The sequence below is a fragment of the Nesoenas mayeri genome (genome assembly GCF_963082525.1).
Source record: "Nesoenas mayeri genome assembly, chromosome: 14".
In the NCBI taxonomy this organism is placed as follows: domain Eukaryota; kingdom Metazoa; phylum Chordata; class Aves; order Columbiformes; family Columbidae; genus Nesoenas; species Nesoenas mayeri.
Window position 1 is genome coordinate 16,476,052 of NC_137556.1, and position 12,222 is coordinate 16,488,273.

Below are 12,222 nucleotides of genomic sequence, written 5' to 3' on the forward strand. Positions count from 1 at the left end.
AGGTCTGTTTTAGTAAATAAACACTGAGCACAGAGCCCATGTGAACCTGCAGGGCAGCTCAGAGCGACTCCACGGGATCCTGAGTGGGTCAGAGGGTGCGGGGCCAGGTGGGGAACAGGGCTGCTGAGCCCCCGGGTGCCGGAACCCCAGGGTTGCGGAACCCCAGAGGCTTCGGATCCCTCGGGGCTGCGGAATCCCCAGAGGCTGTGGAACACCCGGGTGCTGAACCCCCAGAGGCTGCAGATCCCCCAGAGGCTGCGGGAACCCCAGAGCTGTGGAACCCCCAGAGGCTGCAGATCCCGTGGAGCTGTATATCCCCCCAGAGGTGGCGGATCCCCCCGGGGCTGCAGATCCCCCGAGAGGCTGTGGATCCCCACTCTGGGGCTGCAGAGTCCCCAGGCGTCAAACCCCGGGGCTGCGGGACCCCCGGGGCTGTGGAACCCCAGAGGCTGCGGGAACCCCAGGGCTGTGGAACCCCCAGAGGCTGCAGATCCCCTGGAGCTGCGGATCCCCCCGGGACTGCGGAACCCCAGGGCTGTGGATCCCCACTCTGGGGCTGCGGAGTCCCCAGGCGTCGAACCCCGGGGCTGCGGATTCTCCGAGGCTGCGGAACACCCAGAGGCTGCGGATCCCTCAATGCGTCTCCCCCCGGGGCTGCGGATCCCCCCAGAGGCTGCGGATCCCCCCAGAGGCTGCGGACCCCCGGGGCTGCGGGCGCGGCCCGGCCGCGGTGCTGCACCGCCCCCTGCTGGCCGCCTGCGCCGGGTCTCCCCGTCCCCCGGTGCTCCCAGCCCGGCGGTCCCGCCGCTCCCCGTGTCCGCCGCTCCCCGCAGCCCGTGTTCGCCGTCCCGCTGCCGGCGCCCCCGGCAGGTTCCGGGCCGTGCCGGCGGGGCACGGCGAGTCCCGCCTCCGGGCCGGTATTTACACACCAGAGGCTGTTTCAGGGAGGAATAGCTCCGCAAGCCCACCTGATCCCTAATGAGAATGCGATTAAGATTTTAATGAAACCCTTGCAGAGAGCTGGATCAGGAAGAGGCCCCTTGGAAAAAAAGAAAAGCCGAGCGCAGCAAGTTTGCGCTGCGAGCTGCGTGGTGATGCACTGTTCAGCGTCTGTGGCTTTCCTGCCTTCATCTCCAGCCAAGCCACTGTCTCCAGCTGTCTCAGACGATTGCTGAGTCTCCTAAAGGCCCAGCTACACAAGAGGCTCTGAGGAGAGTTCATGTAGCATTTCTCTCGTCACCGGTTCCTCCCCCAGTGTTGTCTCCATCTCTCTCAAAATCCAAAGGCATCTTAACGTCTTTCTGTCAGCAACAGCAATAAGTGCTTTAACACAAGTATCCCCTGGCTGGGATTTTCTGCCATCCTGCCTGTCCACAATCAGCTTTTCTATCATGTGTTTGCGTCTTCTCAATAAGGCAAATGACTGCTTTGCCTGTTTTGACTTAACCTGCTTTACAAAGCCACAGTGTTGGGTGATGGCTGTAAATTACTCTGTTTCTCAAAGTCCAGACACATATTATTTTAATTCAGAGTTAAGAAGAGTCAGAACTGAGTAATACTCATCCACGTGTACCTGCAGATAGGACCTCTCAGTACCTCTCCAGCAGAACCACCAGCCCTGGGTATGCTGAAAGCAGTGAGCACCCCGTGGGGTCCCGCTGCCATCGCCAGGACACATAGACTTTTGTTTGTCTGTTAGTCAGGCGTAATCTGGAAAAAGCACATGCTGTGGAGGAGTAGGTGATTAATGCCTGTGAAATCCTGGCCCGGGGAAGAGCCAGCCCTGCCAGATGTGGTAATGTTGTCCTCTGACAAATGGTCATAGCTTGGCCTTCTTCAGATAACGATGTAGTTTTGTGCGTTGGCTTCAGACACCGATCCCACCAGGGAAGGGTTCTCTGTCGTACACCCATCCATCCCACCTCGGTGCTCCACTCCCAGAGCTGATGGGCTTTGGCTGTGCTTCCTCCTGTCATTGGCACTTCTGCACAGACTAACAATTGCAAATATGCATTTCCATTTATCTCGCACCTTTCAGCTGGAAGTCTCAGTGCTAAGCATTGCGACACAACAGTGAGATACGCAGGGAGGACACAAGGATCACCCGGCCGTGCATTGCTGTAGTGCAGCTGCTTCTTGTAACGTGGCAGATACTTAGCAGAATTCAAAAATATCTAAAGAGAAAGTTTGGACCAGCTGTTTTCAAACTTATTTGAGTTGTCAATCCATGGTCTGCAGAGGTGTGGGCCCCAACGCGGGGGGTACAGCGAGGACAGGGCTGCTTTTCCAAGGTGCAGGCACTGCATTGCCTTCGGGAATGTGTCTCCTTAAGTCCTCAGCCTCTTGTCCTGGCTCATGCGACTCGCTGCCCTTGCAGTGGCCTTGATATAGCTATATTTTGATATAACTATATTTTTTTCTCTAAAACACTTCAAACAGTACCATCAGCTCCCAGTTCTCGAGGCCTGGCTGCCCAGGGCAGTAAAGGTGCTCATGTACTGCTGTTATCTTACAACCTGGGAAATCTTATGTAAACTTTTGAAGGCGTACGTGTTTGTGCTTCATCCCAAAGCCCTGTGGGGATGGCAGCGCTGCAGGGCACGCCAGCTCCGTTCTCAAACAGCGGTACGCTCTTCTTAAACAAGCACGTCCTCAGAAGTGCCTGCAGTGCCGGCTCTCTGCCTGACATTGCTCATGTATAATTGGTTATGTCAGGTCTACTGTACAACACCATGAAAATGAAACTTCTTCCAGGAACAACTGAATTCTGGTAATTTCCAAGTCACGTAATTTGTTTCTGAAGTTGAGGTCCTGTTTCCATGCTACAACGGCCATACGTATCAGTTACACAGGACGAGGTGCTGAAGATGGGCAGCGTGCCATCGAGCTTGAGAGATGGACACATCTAGAAGGTGGCTCATCCTTAGAGATGAGTTGTGCCTCCAGGCTGCCTGTTCCTCTCCACTGATAGCAAAGAAAATCTGCGTAAATAACTCATATACATCTACCTGGCAGCTTTACAAAACACCTGAAGGGAATCTGGCATGTGACTTTATAACTTGCTGAGGATGCTGAGCTTATGGGCCATTTGAATGAGCAGAAGACCATTCTTAAAACTAACCTTTGACATTTTAATATGATATTTACCACTTGTGCAGCAATCCTCAATGCAGATTGTTGGCTAAGCAGTGTGTCAGGATGCCTAAACCCCACAGTTGGTGTTTTCTGTCTTTATCCATATGGAACAGAACCACCACCCAGCTAATGAGCCTGCCGGGAGGAATTTGGGAAAGGGTGCTCGCAGGCCGAGCTTAAAATGTGTTGGCAGCACTGTGCATGTGGGCAGTTTACATAGCACACAGTTTAATTTCGGCTGTAACCACTGCTGCTATTAGATTCTCATTATGCAGTAGTGTTTGCGAGCGTATGGAACAGAGGCTGTACCATTTAATTACATCTTCAGTAGTGGAAAAGTCCCATCACGTCTATAACTACCAGCCTAATTTGAAACCCCCTTTGCTCAAGAGCAGGTAATCCCACCCTCAGCCCTCCCTGCTTTTAGGAGCACATGAAGATATCAAGTTTTTTCAGACCATTTCAACATGCAGCATAAAGGCTTGAGAGCTGATGCTGCCCTGAAAACAAAACACGATAGTGTGATGCAAACTGAATTGTATCATTGCACCTTTTAATTTCCAGGAGGCAGAAATGAAGGTGAAGATTGTATGTGGTGCAGACTAGCTGTCGAGTTATCTGACTCATGCATGCTTCAAGCATTTGAAAAAATCATATTCAAAACACTGAGCAATAAATATATGATGCCTTTAATATCTTGTCTGCTCGGATGGCTACCTGCTCCCTCTCCCCAAAAAATTCCTGCTGCCTTATTCTCAAACTTCAATCTACACTTCAATGTTTCTCGAAGAGGAGGGGCAATTGGTCAGTTTTCCTTGCGGTCAGGCAGGGCTGTATCGTATTGAACAAAGTACCCCAGTCATTTACAAGCCAGAGTCTCATTAATTCCTCCTCCGGTTTTAAGGGACTCAGCCTGTCCTTGTGCCTCAGCATGCAGCTAAAAGCTGCTTCTGCTGCGAGGAAAAGCTGGTTTCAGAGTCCTCTGCTGTCTCTTGCACCAAACTGCAGTCCCTCCCTGTCCCTGTAAAATAATTCGAGTTTAAACTAACCATACAAAAAGAAATCATTTCAGTGCCCCGGCTTGCAACGTGGGCCCCAAGCAGTGTGACAGAGGGGCAGGGAGCTGTGGCTGACAGTGCACAACAGGGGATTGTAAGCAGTTTTGCCACCAGTGTATCATGTAACTACACCCTTGCTTTTCCGCCCTGTGAAACACAGCTACAGTAGCTACTAACCTGATGAGCTGCCCTCTCAGGTGTTATGTATGTGCAGGTGCTGCCTGCACAGGCAAGCAGCGGTGTTTAGATTTGTACCTCGGAGGCTCATGCTAAAAGAAATGTCAAGAACACGGTGACAGGCATGGGAGCTGTGCCTTGTAGGATGTAATACGGGGATATGGGATGTCACAGAGGCAGTTCATTGTTAACACCATCTTCTAATTCTCTTTTTTCCTTTTAGTGTGGAAACAGTAAATGATGGGCAGTTTCACAGTGTGGAACTTGTGATGCTGAACCAAACGCTGAACCTGGTGGTGGACAAGGGAACTCCCAAGAGCCTAGGAAAACTCCAGAAACAGTCTTCTGGCAGCCTCAACACACCCCTCTACATCGGAGGTACAGCGAGCTCCTCTGCACTTTGACATTTTAACAGCTCTTCTCAGAAGCAAATCATCTTCCATCCTCTAGCCAGCCCCGGGAGGGACCCTCAGCACACGCAGGGTGGTTTGTCATCGCTGGCTGGCACCGAGATGTCACGGTGGAAGAATATCACAGTCATGGCAAAAAGGCAAATCAGTAGTCAGTAGTTTTAAATATACCATAAATGAGCGGCACTTCTGATGGAAGTTGTATAGAGGTCTAAATTTTTATTTTTTTTTTTAATATATTAAGACATCCAAACCATATTAGCACCCAAGGTGACTAAGAACTTCTTGGCTAGTAGTTTTATCATTGGAAAATGAAGCCAGAGTTTCAGTATTAGAAAGATATGAGGATTAACCCAACCTCGGTTAGGAAGTTTTTTCCCATTCCGTATTGAATTTTGGGGGAAGGAGGAGCCAAGTGTGGTGGGGAGCAGATGCCCAGAATAATGAGTATCCCACTAATTAGGTATCTGGATACAAAGGGCAAGATGAAGGCTGCGCTCTGCTGGAACCACCAGCTCTGTTCTGGACTGAAAGTTGAAATCTCCCTTTCTGTGACACAGAGTTCTTGACCTTTTAATCAGGGTTTTCTAAATACAAAAGTCAGCAGAACTATAATAGACTCAGAAAGTCTTTGGGCTTTTTCTAACAAAATCATTGAAGCCAGTAGTAAAAACTCTGCCCAACTTCACTTGGTGCTGGTCAAGCCTTTTGTAAATAATTCCTTTTAATGATACTTTCCTAAAAGAACCCTGAATATTGCCCTTGTAAATCAGAAAACTGGCTAATCTTGCTTTGTACAGAGCTGAACTTTTATAATTGGCTTCTATTAAGAATGTCACAGGCTGTTAAAGAGCATTATGCATCAAAGATAATCTACTGATGAGGCCATCACAATTTCTCCCTCTAGCACAGCATGAAAGATACCGACCCCACAGCAATTTATACACAGGGAACGTGGGAAGTAATCACACAGAAAAGCTTTGTTAGCGGATGAGCATTGGGGATCAATACTAATTCTCAGAGACCTACAAAAATGCATTCACAGGACAAATCAGAGCCCTGAAATGAGGGACTGTTGGGTACCAGAAGCCATGGGCTCAGTGGAGACTTTTTTTATTGCCCATTAAAATTCTTCCTGCTTCTTTCTAACCCCTCAGTGTTCTGCACGTGCCACCTCTCTGCACATAGAATTGCGTGGATGGCAGCTGCCCTTCCGCTTCACAATGTGTAGTCAAAGTAGTCTATTAAATTACCCCAAAGCTAAGCTTTAAGATAGACTTGAGCCTTCGTGTGCACACAGCCTTGTCCATCTTTCCAACTACATCACCTGGTCCAGCAACTTTCCTCCTAACGCACAGTTAAACAGAGATGCTGGTTTTGTTTTAAGCCCATCTTTAGCAGTGGAGTTACTTAGGGATAGCAAATTCAGAGGTCTTATGTGGTTGAAAACAGAGCATTTCCCTTATGGGGAAAGGCTGGGGAGCTGGGGCTCTGGAGCTGGACAAGAGGAGACTGAGCGGTGACTCTTTAATGTTTACAGATATATAAAGGGTGAGTGTCAGGAGGATGGAGCCAGGCTCTTCTCGGTGACAACCAGTGATAGGACAAGGGGCAATGGGTGCAAACTGGAACACAGGAGGTTCCATTTAAATATAAGAAGGAACTGTCATATTCTTCTTACTTAATCTGGGGCAAGTGATTTTCTTTCTTTCCTTTTCCAGAATGAGGACAATGAGGCCGGGCTACCTTACGAAGGTTCTATAGAAATCAATTATTTAAAGATTATAAGGGGCTGTGACAAAAGAAACGTTAGCAATCATAATTGATGTACTATCATTGTAACGGTGAGTTTTTGTTTTTATCGGAAGGGATCCCGACCTCCACTGGACTATCTTCACTGCGCCAGGGTGCAGATAAGACACCAAATGGTTTTCATGGATGCATTCACGATGTCCGCATCAATAACGAGCTGCAGGATTTCAAGGATTTACCACAGCAGTCACTAGGAGTCCTTCCTGGCTGCAAATCCTGTAACATCTGCAAGCACGGTATTTGCCGGTCCCTAGAGAAAACAAGTGTGATTTGTGAATGTCACCCAGGCTGGACGGGACCCCTGTGTGACCAGGAAATTGGAGACCCCTGTCTTAACCACAAGTAAGTTCAAATGAATGCTGATGGGAGGGCAGAGGCTTTGTGGCTAATGCATATTTCAGATTTTGTCCTGTAACACCACATATCTGACTATGGAGGTTATTGACAGCTGTCAGTCAGCATCCACCGCAACTCTCAGTTTCCACTTCTTGTCCTGATGTTGCTCAGTCTCTGAAGGAGCCCTTTGTCCTGGAGGAGCCAAGCTGTAAATACTGCAGGTCATGCTTTCAGCTGAGATTTTACACATTAAAATAGGAAAACTCCTGTTAACAGGTATGGGAGGAACACGTTACAGTGATACGCTCACAGCACCATTGGACGCAATATTCAGACTAACTCCCCGAAGACCATTCTGCGCTCCAGCGTGAACAGTTTTAAATTTCCCAAATAGCTGACTTAAATATTACACTCTGGAACAGCCCTTTAAAGTGCACGTTTAAAGGATGGCATGGAGTTGCCTGCGAGGGGAGCACGAGTGGAAAAGCATTCACAGTTCAAAGGCTCAGTAACCACATCCCCATCAGAAACACGGGATGAATCACTTACTTATGTCAAGTACACACGGAAACCGTCCAGCGCAGACCAGCAGTCTGCATAGCTCAGTGCTGGTTCATAAGCAGATGGAAGTACTTTTGTTTTAGAAGGTACTTTGGTTGCGCTCTCCGTGGAAGGGGCTTTTCACAAGCACATACTTTTGACAGGTAAATTGACACAGTGAATAATCACTCTCTTAAGGGCAGAAGTTTAACTTGGCAGAGGTACCATTTTAAACTTTCTTCTGAGTCTAATTCTGCAAAGTGCTGAACGCTGGAGGGTGTTGAGAAGCACCTGACAGTCTACAGGTCAAAGCTATGAAGACCCAAGTGAAGAAAAAGTCAGAGGCCCAAAGGTTTCCTTGAATTTCCAATGTCAACATGAAGCTGTTGTAGTTGGACAGAGAAAAATGAGGGTGTTCCAGATGTTTACATGATGAGAGATTGTTTTTCTCATACACCAAGGAGAGTGATGCAATAATGAATGTATCCCCTTTGCTAAGAGAAGTAGCTCTTTGCATTATAATGCTCACATACCGTCCCACCTTTCATTACATCACTTCAGCCCTTTTGGAGTTGACTCCTTAAAGCCAAGCCCTTTGTGTCCGAGGGAGTACGGCGTCCTGCTGGCAGGTGTCTGCTCCAACACTCGCAGATTAATACTGGCTTATATAGACTGTGACTCCCATTATTACAGTATTTTGCATGTCTTGACCTGGCTGAAAGTGCTTTTGTAATTTGTGCTTTTTAGTTGAAAGCTTACAAATGAAATGCACAAGGATTCCGCATAAGCAGGGAACAATTTTAAACTACCAGAAAGAAAACAAACAAAAATAAGAGAAAGACATGGGTTTGTGTCAAGAAGGACCTGATATAGTAAGGGTGTATAAGCCCTGAGCAGTTTTCCCTTGGCTGGACAGTGTTTTCTTCCCTGTCCTCAGCCCATTCCAAGTCTGTCCCTGTCTCAGAAGTGGGGATGGTGTCAGAGAACCTGCTAAGGATCAACACCCCCATGGTATTCCTCAGAAATACCAAAGCTCACACACAGCAAACCACATGAGACAGCGAACCCTTCAGCTACAACTGCTCGTGAATAAGTCTGTGCAGAGCTTTTCCACAAGCACACAGTATCACACAGTATCACACAGTATGTTCTGGATTGGAAGGGACCTCAAAAGATCATCTAGTCCAATCCCCCTGCTGGAGCAGGAACGCCTAAGTGAGGTTGCACAGGAACATGTCCAGGTGGGTCTTGAATGTCTCCAGAGAAGGAGACTCCACAACCCCCCTGGGCAGCCTGTTCCAGTGCTCTGTCACCCTTACTGAGAAGAAGTTTCTTCTCAAATTTAAGTGGAACCTCTTGTGTTCCAGCTTGATCCCATTGCCCCTTGTCCTATCATTGTTTGCCAACGAGAAGAGCCTGGCTCCATCCTCATGGCACTCATCTTTTATATATTTATAAACATTAATAAGGTCACCCCTAAGTCTCCTCTTCTCCAAACTAAAGAGACCCAGCTCCCTCAGCCTTTCCTCATAAGGGAGGTGCTCCACTCCCTTAATCATCTTGGTTGCCCTACGCTGGACCCTCTCCAGCAGTTCCTTGTCCTTCTTGAACTGAGGGGCCCAGAACTGGACACAATATTCCAGATGGGGTCTCACCAGGGCAGAGTAGAGGGGAAGGAGGACCTCTCTTGATCTACTAACCACCCCCCTTCTAATACATCCCAGGATGCCATTGGCCTTCCTGGCCACAAGGGCACAGTGCTGGCTCATGGTCATCCTGTTGTCCACCAGGATCCCCAGGTCCCTTTCCCCTACACTGCTCTCTAATATGTAATTTCCCAACCGATACTGGAACCTGGGGTTGTTCCTGCCCAGATGCAGGACTCTACACTTTTCCTTGTTAAATTTCATTAGGTTATTCCCCGCCCAAATCTCCAGCCTGTCTAGGTCTCGCTGGATGGCAGCACAGCCTTCTGGCGTGTCAGCCACTCCTCCCAGCTTAGTGTCATCAGCAAACTTGCTGATAGTACACTCTATTCCCTCGTCTAAGTCGTTAATGAATATATTGAATAATACTGGCCCCAGTACTGACCCCTGAGGTACTCCACTAGATACTGGTCTCCAACTAGACTTCGCACCATTGACTACCACTCTCTGGCTTCTCTCCTTAAGCCAGTTTGTAACCCACCTCACTACTCTATTGTCTAGACCACACCTCTGCAACTTAGCAACTAGGATGCTGTGGGAGACTGTGTCAAAGGCTTTACTGAAGTCAAGGTAGACCACATCCACGGCTCTGCCATCATCCATCCACCTTGTAACATTCTCATAAAAGGCTATGAGGTTGGTCAAGCATGACTTACCCTTGGTAAAGCCATGCTGACTGCCCCTAATAACCTTCTTATCCTTGATATGCCTTGAGATAGCACCAAGGATAAGTTGTTCCATTACTTTCCCAGGGACGCACCTTCATTTATCACACTGTTTTTCATCACCCGATATTATTTGCAGAGTAATTCTGCTAAGGAAGCCTGGGCATGCAGCGTGATTGTTGGCACTGAGTTCCACACGCCGACGCTGTAAATGTGAGCTGGCTTGCGTGGGTGCCAAGCGTTGGACCGTGCTCGTGGAAGAGCCTCGTGGTTTTCAAAGAGATCGCTTAGATCGCTAATTCTAAATGTATTCTCTGAACGCTATCCAGTATTCGCTGAAAACTCACCGTTTCTTTAGAGTGTTTGACACTGAACTGCTGTCTTTGGATTAGTATCCTGGAATTAAACAGGCAGAAATGCCAGACCCAGACATCTCTGGGAAAAGGAACTTTCACGTCTCACATGGGCCGGCTCTAAACGCTTCTCTTTCTGCAGGTGTCTGCACGGGAAGTGCGTGGCGGCCAACGTTGCTTATACGTGTAAGTGCGTGGAGGGCTACACGGGCATGTACTGCGACAAGAAGAACAACTCCTCCAGTCCCTGCAGGATTTTGAAATGCAACCATGGGCAGTGTAAAATCTCTGAGCACGGGGAACCCTACTGCGAATGCGAACCGAACTACAGCGGAGAGCACTGTGACAGAGGTACGCTTGGCCGCAGGGCTGCTGCTTTTCTGCTTTACACTCTTCCATGTGACTCGTATTTGGGGGTAAACAGTAGGAGATAAAGCTAAGTCAGCCTCTGCAGATCAGGGAGGAGAAAAGAACCACACCACAGCTAGCTAGCTACTACCCAAACCTATGGAAAGGGAGACATCTGTAACGAGGGTTTTCTTCTCTGTCTCCTGAATCCTCGAGGTTTGCTGCTCCCAGGATTCTGGTGGGATGTTTAAAAAAGGTTGCCATGAGGTTTACCCTCAGCAAACACTGATTGGCGAATTGCAGTGCTGGGAAAGGATGTCTTACCCTGCGTACCAGGGGTTTTGGCAGATGGCATAAGCAGGACCTGGAAGGCAGGAGGTACTGCTCACCTTCTCAGCTTGCTCCCTCTGGTGCAGCTGCAGGTTTCCTGCGAATCCCACAGATCATGCTGGACTTTCCTACTAGGGCTGGGGCTCAGCTCTTCTGCCCTGACCTGAAAAGACTCACTGGAAACTCGCTGAATTCTGTCTTCATGCGTTCTGCCTTTTTTTTTGTTCCTGTACAGAAGGAAGGAGCGGGCTTCTATTATTTTTATTTAGGTTGTGCCTCTCCTGTGAATGAACCACAGACTTTCCAAATTATACACACATACAACCTCACCAAAACGTATCTGGATGCTGCGAAGTGCCTGCGGAATGGCACAGGCGTCGTCAGGTACCCCAGATTGCTAATGTCATGCAGAGCGGGCCGACCTTTGATCCTGAGAAGCAGACATAGTAAAACTAATTCATATTTTGCAGGAGTGTTGCAGGATTCAACACTCAGCATTCATTAAAGCACTTCCAGAAGCGCTGATCAAAGCCAGCAGGCCTGCCTGGCCTCTGCCGTGTGCCGGATATTACACATTTGTGTAACACAAGCTCTGGTTTGATGGCAGGTACAAAGCAGTAAAAGATTACGGTCCTGCTCATGCCATCTGTTTGCCTTGAATGTCATTACATGTACAGGGCTGCCTGCTGATGTTTGGGGGATAGCTGGCAAAATAGTTACCGCCTTTTTATATTTCCTTTACATCTTTGTTGTCTTACCAGAGAATCTCTGCCAAGGAGAGATCATTCGAGAAGTGGTCCGTAAGCAGCAGGGCTACACGGCGTGTGCCACGGCCTCCAAAGTGCCGCGCCTGGAGTGCCGCGGCGGCTGCGGCAGCGGGCAGTGCTGCGTCCCGCTGCGCAGCAAGAGGCGGAAATACTTCTTCCAGTGCACGGATGGATCCACCTTCACGGAAGAACTGGAGAGACACGTGGAATGCGGCTGCTCGAAATGCGTGTAAGCCGTTCTCCAGTCTCTTGCCACTTTAATCAACTCAGAAGCGCTACCGAAACGGGACCTATTTACTTTCAGAGTGAAGAAGAAGAAAAGAATTATTAAGTATATTGTAAAATAAGCAAAAAATAGAACTTATTTTTATTATGGAAAGTGACTATTTTCATCTTTTATTATATAAAGTATCGCACCACTTTGGGTATATGTATCATATAGTGAGTTATTTTTACCATGGAAGTTTTTTAACAGTTGTAAGAAAAAAAAAAATTCAAAACTTAAAATTTAAAAAAATATATATAAAGAAAACATAGCCGAACAGGAGAAACGTGGGGGTGACTTTATGTGTGTGCACAACGAAC

General features: G+C 48.2%; 1 protein-coding gene across 1 annotated transcript in view; it reads left to right on the forward strand.

Moving 5' to 3' along the window:
• SLIT3 (slit guidance ligand 3) overlaps positions 1–11,870 on the forward strand; it is a gene marked incomplete at both ends in the record, with an annotated part of 483,041 nt that extends 471,171 nt beyond the window's left edge. Inside the window, 4 exons of the mRNA XM_080353334.1 lie at positions 4,594–4,748; positions 6,649–6,934; positions 10,335–10,543; positions 11,632–11,870. Coding sequence (XP_080209460.1) covers positions 4,594–4,748; positions 6,649–6,934; positions 10,335–10,543; positions 11,632–11,870 — 889 coding nt within the window. The remainder of the gene's footprint in view (positions 1–4,593; positions 4,749–6,648; positions 6,935–10,334; positions 10,544–11,631) is intronic.
• Positions 11,871–12,222: the final 352 nt, after the last annotated feature.